Genomic DNA, 13,026 nt, shown 5'->3' with positions numbered 1-13,026 from the left:
TGGCTATTAAACATAAGATGAATGTTTTGGTGGTTTTTGAATTTATTGGGTAATAAAAAGGAAGAAATAGTGAAAAAGGTAGAAAAAGTGATGGATTAGGTTTTGAAATGGGGATAGCCGGCCATGTGGTGTTTTAGGGTTGAATTGGATGTATTTTGTAGTTATTTGGATATAATGGATGGTTTAATTGACAATTAATGGGTTAATTAGGCAATAAACCCATTAATTAGCCAATTAACATAATTTAAAAGGAATGTGTTTGGGAATTACCTTGTAGAAAGGATTTGATGAGATGGACTTTGAATTGTTACCTATTTTGGGCACTTCTGTCTTGGTTGAAAGAGGGTTGCCCGCTGCTTGCGCGTAGGAACCTCGTTGTACTGCAAGGGTATTTTTGACATTTTTGTCCAAAAATCCACGTGTCGCCCTGTGAATATTTTTGGCTCCACAAAAGCCTAGTATTATCTATACACCTATTTTTACTTCTCATATGTCTATTTCAATTTTTTACTTTTATTTAGATCAAATGAATTGAAGAATATCAATTATTAAAATGTAATAACGATGCATTACAGATAAGATGTGTGTGTGAATATCACTCCCAAAAAAATGAAAAGTATGACTACACATCGTTAGTGACACCGAGATTGACTATGTTAGTTTTTTAAGGTTGAACAAACAACTACAATGGGAACCCAAGAAAATTGTAACTTGACCATCACGAATGGACTTTTTTTTCCCTTTTTTATAAAAGGAACCAGCAAGCAGTTTTGCTACGACAGTCCATCATTTCAAAAGTTAAGGAGACTCACATTTCAGTCTATCCTGATCACTATCATGTTATTTACCAGAGTCCGGAATTAAACCTAAAACCACATAAGGATTGAGGAACTTTGTCGGTTTGCAGTTGTGATCCACATCCTTCTATCTCTCTCTCGCTAAAACCCTAATGTCCAAATCTGATTGGCTACATGTTATCATCTTTTATGTATATTCTTCTGTGCATCATTTTTAAAAGGGGTGGCTGACTTGTCCTGCTTTTTAACCCCCTTCCCAGAAGGTTCGTCGGTCTCCAGCTCCTATTTTCTCTTAAATAAGGCACGCATATTCTTCTCTGTATATATATGTATGTACACACACAGAGTTCCAGAGTCCAGTCAATGTATCTGATCTCCTTACGAGTTTTCACGGGTGTAAGATACTCTGCTATCTTTCTTAGTTATTCCAGAAGTTTCAGCCGCTTTTATTTATTCAATTATTGTGTGTTCAATTCAATTTATTTTCCTGTTCATAACCTGTTCGCTGGTTTGTGCAAAGTCTGAATCTTGCTATCTGTTTCTGGGTATTTTCTCAATTGCCCAATTGGGTCGAGTTCTTCATAACCGAGATTCCATTTTTCATTTCACTTTCAATTCTCCATAGAATCAGTTCCAAAATCTCACATCCCAGTTGGGTTTCTTGAAAATTTGAAAAATCTGATTTGGGATTGTTGAAAAGTTGAAACTTTATGGATACCCTTCTTGAAAGATATGATGTTTCCATGGAAAGATTCAATTTTGGGTCAGTCTATCCTCATCAAAATCTTGTAAATGGGTTCAAAGTGAATCATGAATCCACCAATTCAATTTTCCCTCCAACAAACTTGGATCATAATTCTAGTGATTCAAGCCCTTATTCGAGCGCTGGTTCAGATGGAGATTCTATTGACCCTAATGATTTCAATCATCCGATGCTCAAGTACATAAGCGATATTCTTCTGGAAGAAGATTTGGAGGGTAAACCTTGCATGATGCAGGACTGTTTGGCCCTCCAAGCTGCTGAGAAGTCTTTCTTTGATGTCCTTAATCCGAAGGGTCCCCCTTCGCCAAACCAACCCCCTTTGTCCCATAGCCTTGAGAATTCGGATGATGATTCCACCCCGAGTTTTCATAGCGGTGATGGCTCCTCTATTGCTGCTAAGACAGAATGGGGTTTTGATTCTTCAGAAACCTCCCATTTCCAATCTTCTCTTGTTGAGTCTCAATCGGATAACCTTTTGGTTTCGGATTTGCTTTCTGAGCCGCAAAGTTCTGAGCATTTCGGAGGTGTAGGGGAAGCAAGCAAGTTCCTCCCAAATGGAAGTTTTGGAACTTTTAACCAGGAGAGGCACCACTTGATGCATCCAGGTCCTGATCTGTGGCCTCCGGGGACTCGCACACTGGTGAGGAGGCCGGAGAATGATGGGTACAACTCAACAAATATATTGAAGGGAAAAAAGAATCATCAAAGGGAGGATGTTGATTATCCAGAAGAAGGGAGGAGCAGCAAGCTGCCAGTTGCTTTTGCTGATGACTCTGAGCCGCCGCAAGAAATGTTTGATGAAGTGTTGCTCTGTCATGGGCATCATCGTCTGGGTAACAAGCAGTCAAAAGGGGCTAAAACAACGCGTTCAAAGAAACAGAATAACAACACGGAAATAGTTGATTTGAGAACATTGCTAACCCAATGTGCACAAGCTGTGGCAAACTATGACCAACGAACTGCAAGTGAACTACTCCAGAAGATACGGCACCACTCTTCCCCCTGTGGTGATGCAAACCAGAGATTAGCTCATTACTTTGCTGATGGCCTAGAGGCACGCTTGGCTGGCGCCACAACCCCAACGTACTCTTTTCTTGTTGGTACACAAACATCAACTGCTGAAATATTAAAAGGTTATCAGGTGTTTATTTCTTCATCCCCTTTCAAACTCATGTCAAATTTCATGGCCAACAGAACGATTATGAAACTCTCAGAAAACGCAACAAGGCTTCACATTATTGACTTTGGTATTTCGTATGGTTTCCAATGGCCCTGCTTTATCCAACATCTCTCGGAGAGAACTGGTGGACCGCCTAAGCTTCGTATCACAGCAATTGAGCTTCCCCAACCAGGTTTTCGACCTACAGAAAGAGTTGAAGAGACTGCGCGTCGGTTGAAAAAATATGCTGAGAGATTTAATGTTCCATTTGAGTGCAATGTCATTGCTCAGAAATGGGAGACAATCAAATTTGAGGATCTTAAAATTGACAGAAGTGAGCTGACTGTGGTCAATTGTATGTGCCGTTTAAAGCATATACCTGATGAGACGGTGATGGCAAGCAGTCCAAGAGATATTGTGCTGAAGTTAATCAAGAAAATTAATCCAGACGTTTTCATTCATGGGGTTGTCAATGGGACATACAATGCACCCTTCTTTGCCACACGGTTCAGAGAGGCACTTTACCACTACTCTGCATTCTTTGATATCTTTGAGGCCACTGTTCCCCGCGAAGATGAAATGCGTCAGTTGTTTGAAAAAGCAATTCACGGTAGAGACATAGTGAATGTTGTAGCTTGTGAGGGACTGGAAAGAGTTGAAAGGCCTGAGACATACAAGCAGTGGCAGGTTCGGACCGTGAGGGCTGGGTTCAAGCAGCTCCCACTAGACCAAGCTCTTTTGAAGCGAGTGAAGAAAATGTTGAAGTCTTATCATGATGATTTTAGGATTGACGAAGACGGGAACTGGATGTTGCAGTCATGGAGAGGAAGAACTATCTTGGCTCTTTCAATTTGGGTGCCGGCCTAGGCAACTATTACAATCTTTATTCTCTTTGTTGTTGAATTTTTTGTGTAATATTCCATCCAGGGACAAGGGTGTGCATACTGCTTTGTTCTTGGTTTTATGAGTTTATTGTTTATTTTTCATTTATTCATTGCTGCCTATGGGAGCTTGATCTTGGATATGTAATATTTTGAACCTGTTCTTGATAAATACACTCTTTTGCCAACATATGGTTGTTAAACGCTTAACTCTTCTTATGACTTGAAATTCTTAGGACATTTTAGTGTTTACGATTGGATTGGATTGGATTGGATAACTCACTACACCTAAGGTACGTTGAAGTAAGAAATACAAGTGTACTTTTCCATTTTGTCTAAGTTGAGGGAATTCGGTAGATTAGTCACTAAGGAAATTCATTCCTTTCAATTCCCATAAATTGGTAGGATTGGATTTGGGGATATGCTCTTTTTAGAACTAATCTCTCTTTTGCCTTCAGCTTGGACTCTTGAATCTACAGTGTTATCCAATCTAATCTAATCATAACGCCAAATGTGGGAATGCCTAAAAACAGTGAATCAAATTAGGGGTGGGCAAACGAGTACAGGAACCGTGGGTCAGGGAGGGTAATTAAGGTTCGGGGAAGGTACGGGCCAGTTCCTATTTTGTAAAAACAGAAACAGGGAGGGATGAGCCTTTGAAATTTTTGGTTCAGGCCAGTCCTGAAGTATAGGAACCGTGGGTACCTGGACCGGCCCGTTTGTAGTTAGAATGGACGGATGAGATTGAAGAGATCATCTCTCCATCTAATCTAAATCGTTGGTTTTAAGTTTGCTTGTCCTCAAACTTATCGAATTCAACTGTCACTCTCACTCTGTCGATCGAGTCTCTCTCGCCGTCTCCAGTGCGTCGTCCTCTTCCCTCCACCACCTCGATAGCACGATCGCCCAGGCGACCACCATCTTCTTGATTTGTCACTTCTCTCTCAACGTCTCGATTTGACTTCCTAAGGACCCAGACTTACATAACCCAGCCACCCTACCACTCATCTTCTCGATTTGTCACCTCTCATTCGTCGTCTCGAGTGCGTCGTCCCCTCCCCTTATTGAGGATGATGGGATTAAGATCCTGCAAGTTTACTCCAAGGAGATCAGCAAGCACATGCTCGACACCATCAAGTCCAGGAATGTCGTTGCTTTCGCTGCTCAAAACGGTGCCACGGAGTCCGAGACTGCGAGCTCTGCAGTTGAATCTACTGCTGCTGAGGATGCTAAGGCAGAAGAGTATTGATCTCTCAATGTGTGTTAGGTCACTCTTAGCTTCGTATTAGGGCTTTCATATCAAGATTTGTTAGTATTTATTAAGGATTTCTTGTGATGCCTATATACCTAATGATCTGCTAAATATTTAAACTTTGTTAATTTCACTATGCGCTTCAATTTTCTGTGGATTATATCATCTGGGTTTCTGTTGTGAGTATTGATCTACTGAGTCTTGATCTGCTTTGTTCGGAGATGTTTATGCTCAAGATTTATATGGAAATAGGTTTTGGAATTGGAATTTTTTCAAAATCTTTCCTCTTGCATTATCTGGGTTTCCTATTGCATAATCTATGCAATTTGTGTAAATTCCAGTTTTTTTATATTTTTCAAAAAAATAAAAAAAACCAAGGACCCATGGACCCGACCTGAACCGGTCTGTTTCAACCGAGCCGGGTAAAGTCCAGTTCCTATATAAGAAAATGTAATCCTTGACTCGGCCCGACCCGTCTCCTTTGCACCTGGGTCCGGTCCTGTCCCTTCAAATTTGGGCCTAGCCTGACCCGTGCCCACCCCTAAATCAAATACAAATTATTACTTCAGAAAGAAAAAGAACTCTGCAGTCAAAGTGTCAAACTTCTATAAAGCTTGATAATCAATGATTAAAAAAGCCAAAATCTATGGCAGCAATGAAGAAAATTGCAACTTAAACAGAAAAAAAAAACCTAAAAATTGTTATACTAGTTGTTGGTGAATTCATATGGTCATAGAACGATATTATTCGTTATAGGCTTACCATTCCTTCACAGTTTTGTTTTTGGGTTTCGGCACGAGAACTTCTCAGGAGGGTCACCTATTCTAGGATTGCTCTCGCCCAAACTAACTTAACTTCGGAGTTCTTATGGGATCCGAAGCCAGTGAGTTCCCAAAACGCGTCTTGCAAATGGGAGGTGAGCATGTACATATAAGGCATAGAGGATCCTCTCCCCTAGACGATGTGGGATCTCACAATCCACCCCCTTAGGGGCCCGATGTCCTCCTCGGCACACCCACACCGAATGACAGAGTGGCTCTTGCAAGACGCGTTTTGGGAATTCACTGGCTCCGAATCCCATAAGAACTTCGAAGTTAAGTGAGTTTGGGCGAGAGCAATCCTAGGATGGATGACCCCCCGATTTTGTTTCTGGGTTTCAGCACGAGAACTTCCCGGGGGGTCACCCATCATAGGACTGCTCTCGCCCAAAGTCACTTAACTTCTGAGTTAGTATGGGATCCAGAACTAGTGAGTTCCCAAAACGTGTCTTGCAAATGGGAGGTGAGCATGTACATATAAGGCATATAGGATCCTATCCCCTAGGTGATGTGGAATCTCACAATCCACCCCCTTAAAGGCTCGATGTCCTCCTCGGCACACCCGCACCGAACAGCAGAGTGGCTTTGATACCAAATTGTCACATCCCAGCTCAGCTCCGCCGTAGCACGATATTGTCCGCTCTAGGCTTACCATTCCCTCACGATTTTGTTTTTGGGTTTCAGCACGAGAACTTCCCAGAGAGGTCACCCATCCTAGAACTGCTCTCACCCAAACTCACTTAACTTTAGAGTTCTTGTGGAATCCAGAGCCAGTGAGTTCCCAAAAGGCCTCGTGCTATAGGGAGGGGAGCATGTACATACAAGGCACATCATCCCCTCTCTGTTAGTTGATGTGAGATCTTACATCATAGCAGAAGCAAAATATGACTGATTAGAATTTTCTAGGTTTTACTTTTAGTACCCTTATTTTTATTTATTTGTTTTGTATTGGTTGTAATCAAATTTCAATCTTTTCATACCTTATAATTGACACGGTCAATTTTCACCCTTGCAAAAACTTTGAATAGAAAATTATGTTGGGAACCCAGGAAAGGTATAGATTGACAGGCAAGGACTTACCTAATTTGTTGATTGGCCCCTGCAAAGTTGATTTTTATGTTTATGGTCCAATTGACTCTTGACCACCCACCTACCATGACAGGAGTTAAAGCAGCCTTACTCTATAATCTATATGGACTGCAATTTTATTAAAATTTGACTACTGACTTTGTCAAACTTTTGAATTCAGACCTTGCCAGAAGTTTCATTAAAATATGCAGTATGATGATGTTTCCGCAGATTTTATTTTAAAATAAAAAATAGCATCTGTCTGATCAGTGTACTGTTCCACAAGTAATCAGGTACTCTGCAATATTTCTTAGTTTTTCCTTCTTTAATTCCTTTTTTTATTTATCAATTCCAAATTTCATCACTTTTGAGCCTTGAAAATTAAGAATTTTGAGCTAATCCTGCTAGATAGTTTGTTTTCATGGATATTGAAAGATTTTCTGCCCCCACTGAAGGATTTGAATTCGGCAATGGCTCGAATTCAGTCTGTTCTGATGAGAATCTTGCAGATGGGTTCAAAGAGAATCATGAATCCACCAACCCAAATTCCCTTCCATCCAACTTAGATCATCCTAGTGTTTCAAGAACTTCTTTGAGCGCGGGTTCGGATGCTGATAATATCGACATCAGTGATTGCAATCAACCTGTGCTCAAGTACATAAGTGATATTCTTCTGGAGGAAGATTTGGAGGGTAAGGCCTGCAAGTTGCAGCAATCCTTGGCCCTCCAAATTGCTGAAAAATCTTTTCATGATGCCCTTAATTCGGAAAACCCTCCTTTACTCAACCAACCCACTTTTTCTGTGTACCAAAGCTTTGAGAATTCCGATGTCGGTTTTCATAGCAGTGATGGCTCTATTGCCAGTTTTTATAGCAGTAATGGCTATATTTCTGCTAATAGCGGCTGTGGTTGGGATGTTTCACAACTCTGTCATGTCCAGTCTTCACTCTTTGAGCCTATATCGGATACCCTTAACGTTCCGGATTCGTTTTCTGTAGAGGAAGGAATCAAGTTCGTTCCAAAAAAAAGTTGTGAAATCATTGACCCTAAGAGGGACCAGTTAGTGCCTTCAGGTTCTGATCAGTGGCCTCCAGGTCCTTGCAAACTGATTGGGAATTTGGCATCGAAGAATGGCTACAACTCAACAAATGGATCAAAGGGAAAGAAGAATCATCAGCGGGAGGATGGCTATGACACAGAAGAAGGAAGAAGAAACAAGCAGTCAGCTGCTGCTTGTGACAGTTCTGATCTGCAAGAAATATATGATACGGTACTACAGAGTGTGAACCATGAACCTGACTCTTGTTCTCATGATGAACCTTCGCAATCCAAGGGAAATGGGATGTTGCAGCATAAGAAGCAGTCAAAAGGATCAAAAGCATCACGTGGAAAGAAACAAAACAGCAACGGGAAGGTAGTAGACCTGTACAAACTGCTAACTGAATGCGCAGAAGCTGTGGCATGCTATGACCAACAAGCTGCAAATGAACTACTCAAGCAGATAAGGCAGCACACTTCGCCCTACAGTGATTCAACCCAGCGATTAGCTCATTACTTCGCTGATGGCTTAGAGGCGCGGTTGGCTGGTGCCAGAAACCCGTCATATTGCCCTCTTATAATGATGCACATACCAGAAGCCGAAATCTTAAAGGCTTACCAGGTGTATGTTACTGCATGCCCTTTCAAGAAGATGGTGCACTTCTTTGCCAACAGAACAATTATGAAAACAGCAGAGAAGGCGACAAGGCTTCACATTATTGATTTCGGCATTTCTTATGGTTTGCAATGGCCCTGCCTTATCCAAAGTCTCTCAGAGAAAACTGGCGGGCCTCCTAAACTTTGTATCACATTAATTGAGGTTCCCCAACCAGGCTTTCGACCTGCCGAGATAATTGAAGAGACGGGGCGTCGCTTAACTAAATACTGTGAGAGGTATAATGTCCCATTTGAGTACAATGTCATTGCTAAGAAATGGGAAACCATTCAATTGGAGGATTTTCGTATTGACAGAAATGAGGTGACCGTGGTTAACTGCATGCACCGGTTGAAGCAAATTCCTGATGAAACAGTGATGGCGAACAATCCAAGAGATGCTGTCTTAAATTTGATCAAGAGAATCAATCCAGACCTTTTCATGCACGGAGTTGTCAATGGAACATACAATGCGCCCGCCTTTGTCACACGGTTCAAACAGGCGCTCTTCCACTTCTACACATTCTTTGATATGTATGAGGCCACTGTTCCACGCGAAGATGAACAAAGAATGTTGTTTGAAAGAGCAATATTTGGGAGGGACATAATAAATGTTGTAGCGTGCGAGGGGCAGGAGAGAGTTGAAAGGCCGGAGACATACAAGCAGTGGCAGGCTAGGTATGCGAGGATCGGGTTCAAGCAGCTGCCGTTAGACCGAGCGCTCTTGAAGAAAGTGAAGACCATGTCGAAGGTGATGGGGTATCATAGTGATTTCCTAATTGAAGATGATGGCCAGTGGATGCTGCAGGGATGGAAAGGAAGAATCGTCTTAGCACTTACTGCTTTGAAGCCTGCGTAGGAGTTTCACTTTGTGATGCATAAAATCTGTATTTTCTTGTATCTTCAATATTTCCTGTACGTCTCGTTTACTCACTAGGTTCAATCAACATATTGAATGAAGAAACGGATGTTACCTTTCAAATCTTGTTTAAATTGAAGGAAATGTTTTTACTTTTACCTGTTACTAGTCAATAGCAGCAGGGAGGCTGCTATTGCTGTTTACACGTTAGCACGATTGCAAGTGGTTTCCAGCCGAAACAAGGTTCTAAAATACGCTAAGCGCTGCTCAGGCGTTATGCAGGGGCTAGCGCCTAGGCGTTTAGGTAGGACCTAGCGGTTTTTTTAATTAATTAAATTTATTACCTAACATATAAATAAATAACTATTTATACTTAAAAAATACATAATTGTATTGGGATACATAAATTGCCAAATAAAATGACATGTAGATTATAAAGTATTAAAACATATCGAAAACACGGAAAACAAACATATAATGAGTATTTATTCAAGTATTCAACAAGTCTCCTATAATTTATTGAAAAAATAAAATGCAAAACGAAAGTTCTCGATTTTCTGTCTAAATGAGAGTCACGGTTTAGGCATATGCGCCTAGGCATATCTAGACGTTCTTTTTTAATTTTCAAACGTCCATGAATTAATCAAAAAGATGGTCAGCCGTTAGCGTCTATTAAAATACAAATTAGCGTGGTGAATATTTAAAGTTAAGACAATAATAATCCCACGCGGATTTACACATATTGTTGTTTTAGCCCAAGTGCAGTTCATCTTTACGCTTAGGGTCTTTTTCACTATATATGTCTATATGGTTTTTCCCATTTTGTTTAGAAGGTGGCGGCTGATTTTGTCCTATATTAGGAGGAAGGACCTCCCCCAGATGAATGTTTCATTACTGTGAACAGGTTTATATATCCCTCCACTGACGCTCTGATTCATTTTGATTTTAGACATACAGAACAAAGAGTGAAGAATTTCAGGTTTTAATTTTCATTCGAGCGATATTCTAACTAATCAAATCTCAACTACAGCGAAGTGGATTTGAACGTTCGGACGAGAAGAGAAGTGAGCACACTGTTTTAACCAATTTCAGTATGTCTAGATATTCTCTTCTTTTTTTTTCTTGTTTAATCTTATTTGTGTTCATAATCTGCTAGCTGATATTTTCTCTCTCTCTCTCTCTCTCTCTCAATTGGCTGCAGTTCTTGCTTTCCAAAGCTTCCTGATCATCATTTCCAAAATTCCAACACCACAGCTGAGGTTCTTCAAATCTAAGAAACCAGACGAGTTCCTGCTAAATTAATTGTTTTTATGGATACCCTTTTTGAAAGATTTTATGTTCCCATGGAAAGATTCACTGTTGGTCAGGGATCTAATCAAAATCTTGGAAATCATGAATCCACCAATCCAATTTTTCTTCCAACAAACTTGGACCACAATCATAGTGATTCGAGCTCGTCCCAGAATCTTGTAAATGGATTCCAAGTGAACCATGAACCCACCAATACACTTTTCCTTCCGCCCAACTCAGACCATCCAAGTGAATCCGAGTTTTCGAGCTCGGGTTCAGATGGAGATACTTTTGATATTAGTGTTTGCAATCATCCCGTGCTCAAGTACATAAGCGATATTCTTTTGGAAGAAGATTTGGAGGGTAAGCCCTGCATGTTGCAGGACTGCTTGGCCCTCCAAGCTGCCGAGAAATCTTTCTATGATGTTCTTAAACCGAAGGGCCCTTCGTCCAGTCAATCCCCTCTTCCGGTGGACCGAAGCTTTGAGAACTCAGATGATGATTTCAAAGAGAGTTGCCATATTAGTATTGGCTGTGTTGCTGCTAGGACAGACTCGGTTTCGGGTTCAGAAATCTCTCATATCCAATCTTGTCCGGTTGAGTCTTCATCGGATGCCTACAACTCAACATATAGATTGAAGTCAAAGAAAAATCACCTGAGGGAGGATGGCGATTATACAGAAGAAGGGAGAAGCAACAAACAGTCGGCTGCTTCTGCTGATGGGCCCGAGCCACAAGAAATGTTTGATGAGGTTTTGCTGTATAAGGATGCGAGGCGTGCGTTTGAGTCTTGTTCTGATGATCAGTCTGTCAAAACTGACGGAAGTGGGAAGTTGAAGTGCAACAAGCAACCAAAAGTTTCTAAGGCAGCACGCTCGAAGACAAAGAATAAGAACAGGGAAGTAGTAGATTTGTGCACAATGCTGACTCAATGCGCACAAGCTGTGGCAAGCTATGACCAGCAAACAGCGAGTGAACTAATCAAGAAGATAAGGAAGCACTCTTCTCCCTATGGTGAGGCAACCGAGAGATTAGCTTATTACTTTGCTAACGCCCTAGAGGCGCGGTTGGCTGGCTCCAGAACCCCCTCATATTCTCCTCTTTTAAGTCCGCAGACACCAGCTACCGAAATCTTAAAAGCTCACCAGGTGTATATTACTTCATGCCCTTTCATGAAGATGATGTACTTCTTCGCCAATAGAACAATTATGAAACTGGCGGAAAATGCTACGAGGCTTCACATTATTGATTTTGGTATTTCGTATGGTTTCCAATGGCCATGCCTTATCCAACGCCTCTCGGAGAGATGTGGTGGACCTCCTAATCTTCGTTTCACAGCAATTGAGCTCCCCCAACCAGGTTTTCGACCTACTGAAAGGGTTGAAGAGACAATGCGTCGCTTAGAAAAATATGCTAAGAGATTCGTTGTCCCATTTGAGTATAATGTCATTGCTCAGAAATGGGAAACTATCCGATTTGAGGATCTTAAAGTTGACAGGAATGAGCTGACTGTTGTTAACTGTATGCGCCGATTAAGGCACATACCTGATGAAACAGTCGTGATGAGCAGTCCGAGAGACACTGTCCTTAACTTGATCAAGAAAATAAATCCAGATCTTTTCATTCACGGAGTTGTCAACGGGACATACAATTCGCCCTTCTTTGTCAAGCGGTTCAGAGAAGCACTCTTCCATTACTCTTCGCTGTTTGATATGTTTGAGGCCACTATTCCTCGCGAAGATGAACACCGGCTGATGTTTGAAGGAGCAGTATATGGTAGAGACATAATGAATGTTATAGCATGCGAGGGGATCGAACGAGTTGAAAGGCCGGAGACATACAAGCATTGGCAGGTTAGGTATCAGCGGGCAGGGTTCAAGCAGGTGCCGCTAGACCAGGAGCTCATGAGGAAAGTGAAAGCTATGCTGAAGTTGATGCGCTATCACAACGATTTTCGAATCGATGAAGATGGCCACTGGATGCTGCAGGGATGGAAAGGAAGAATTGTCATGGCTCTTTCTGCTTTGAAACCTGCTTAGGAGTTTCACAATGTGGTGCCCAAAATTTGTTTTCTCTTTGAATTATATCTTATAGCTTCTTTTTCACTCTAAATTTTCTCTTATCCATCTCTGCCTATGGAGCTTGATCAAACTTCTTATCAATTGCCTATAATTTGTATATCAATTTCCTATAATTTGTATATCAATTTCGTATAATTTACTACGTGTATATTCAATGCACTAGTTACGCTATAATATTGGTATACTAGCACACATGGTAAATAAGTTTGATAGAAAGTATGACTTATCACTTATGGTGAGAATTGTAGTTTGTTGACAAACGATACGACCAGTTAGAAAAAAATGCGAATTATCGTGAAAGAATGTGTTGATGTATAGAGCAAGCATCCAACGCAAATCCCATAAATTCCGGACACAGACACAAAG

General features: G+C 41.1%; 3 protein-coding genes across 4 annotated transcripts; all 3 read left to right on the top strand.

Moving 5' to 3' along the window:
• Positions 1-791: 791 nt before the first annotated feature.
• On the top strand, positions 792-3,790 carry LOC103447524 (scarecrow-like protein 30). Its single transcript, XM_029089308.2, has one exon. It carries the CDS (start codon positions 1,508-1,510, stop codon positions 3,584-3,586), a length of 2,079 nt encoding a protein of 692 aa, XP_028945141.2. The 5' UTR covers positions 792-1,507; the 3' UTR covers positions 3,587-3,790.
• Positions 3,791-6,868: 3,078 nt separating this feature from the next.
• Positions 6,869-9,412, top strand: LOC139189232 (scarecrow-like protein 30). The gene has a single exon (XM_070807770.1). It carries the CDS (start codon positions 7,160-7,162, stop codon positions 9,287-9,289), a length of 2,130 nt encoding a protein of 709 aa, XP_070663871.1. The 5' UTR covers positions 6,869-7,159; the 3' UTR covers positions 9,290-9,412.
• Positions 9,413-10,117: 705 nt separating this feature from the next.
• Positions 10,118-12,834, top strand: SCL11 (scarecrow-like protein 30). 2 transcript variants are annotated; one of them, XM_008386724.4, is made up of 2 exons: positions 10,118-10,380; positions 10,491-12,834. In XM_008386724.4, the coding sequence occupies exon 2, from the start codon at positions 10,600-10,602 to the stop codon at positions 12,616-12,618; it is 2,019 nt and encodes a 672-aa protein (XP_008384946.1). In that variant the 5' UTR covers positions 10,118-10,380; positions 10,491-10,599; the 3' UTR covers positions 12,619-12,834. The 2 variants fall into 2 exon arrangements, with proteins under 2 accessions (XP_008384946.1, XP_008384948.1); XM_008386726.4 differs by having other exon boundaries at positions 10,190-10,353.
• Positions 12,835-13,026: the final 192 nt, after the last annotated feature.

This window comes from Malus domestica, chromosome 11 (genome assembly GCF_042453785.1).
Source record: "Malus domestica chromosome 11, GDT2T_hap1".
NCBI lineage: Eukaryota > Viridiplantae > Streptophyta > Magnoliopsida > Rosales > Rosaceae > Malus > Malus domestica.
Note: the sequence above shows the minus strand (reverse complement) of the source record. Positions and strands in the feature narration are given on the sequence as shown.

Coding starts and splice junctions, on each gene's coding strand:
- LOC103447524 (XM_029089308.2), top strand. CDS start 1,508: ATGGATACCCTTCTTGAAAGATATGATGTTTCCATGGAAAGATTCAAT.
- LOC139189232 (XM_070807770.1), top strand. CDS start 7,160: ATGGATATTGAAAGATTTTCTGCCCCCACTGAAGGATTTGAATTCGGC.
- SCL11 (XM_008386724.4), top strand. CDS start 10,600: ATGGATACCCTTTTTGAAAGATTTTATGTTCCCATGGAAAGATTCACT.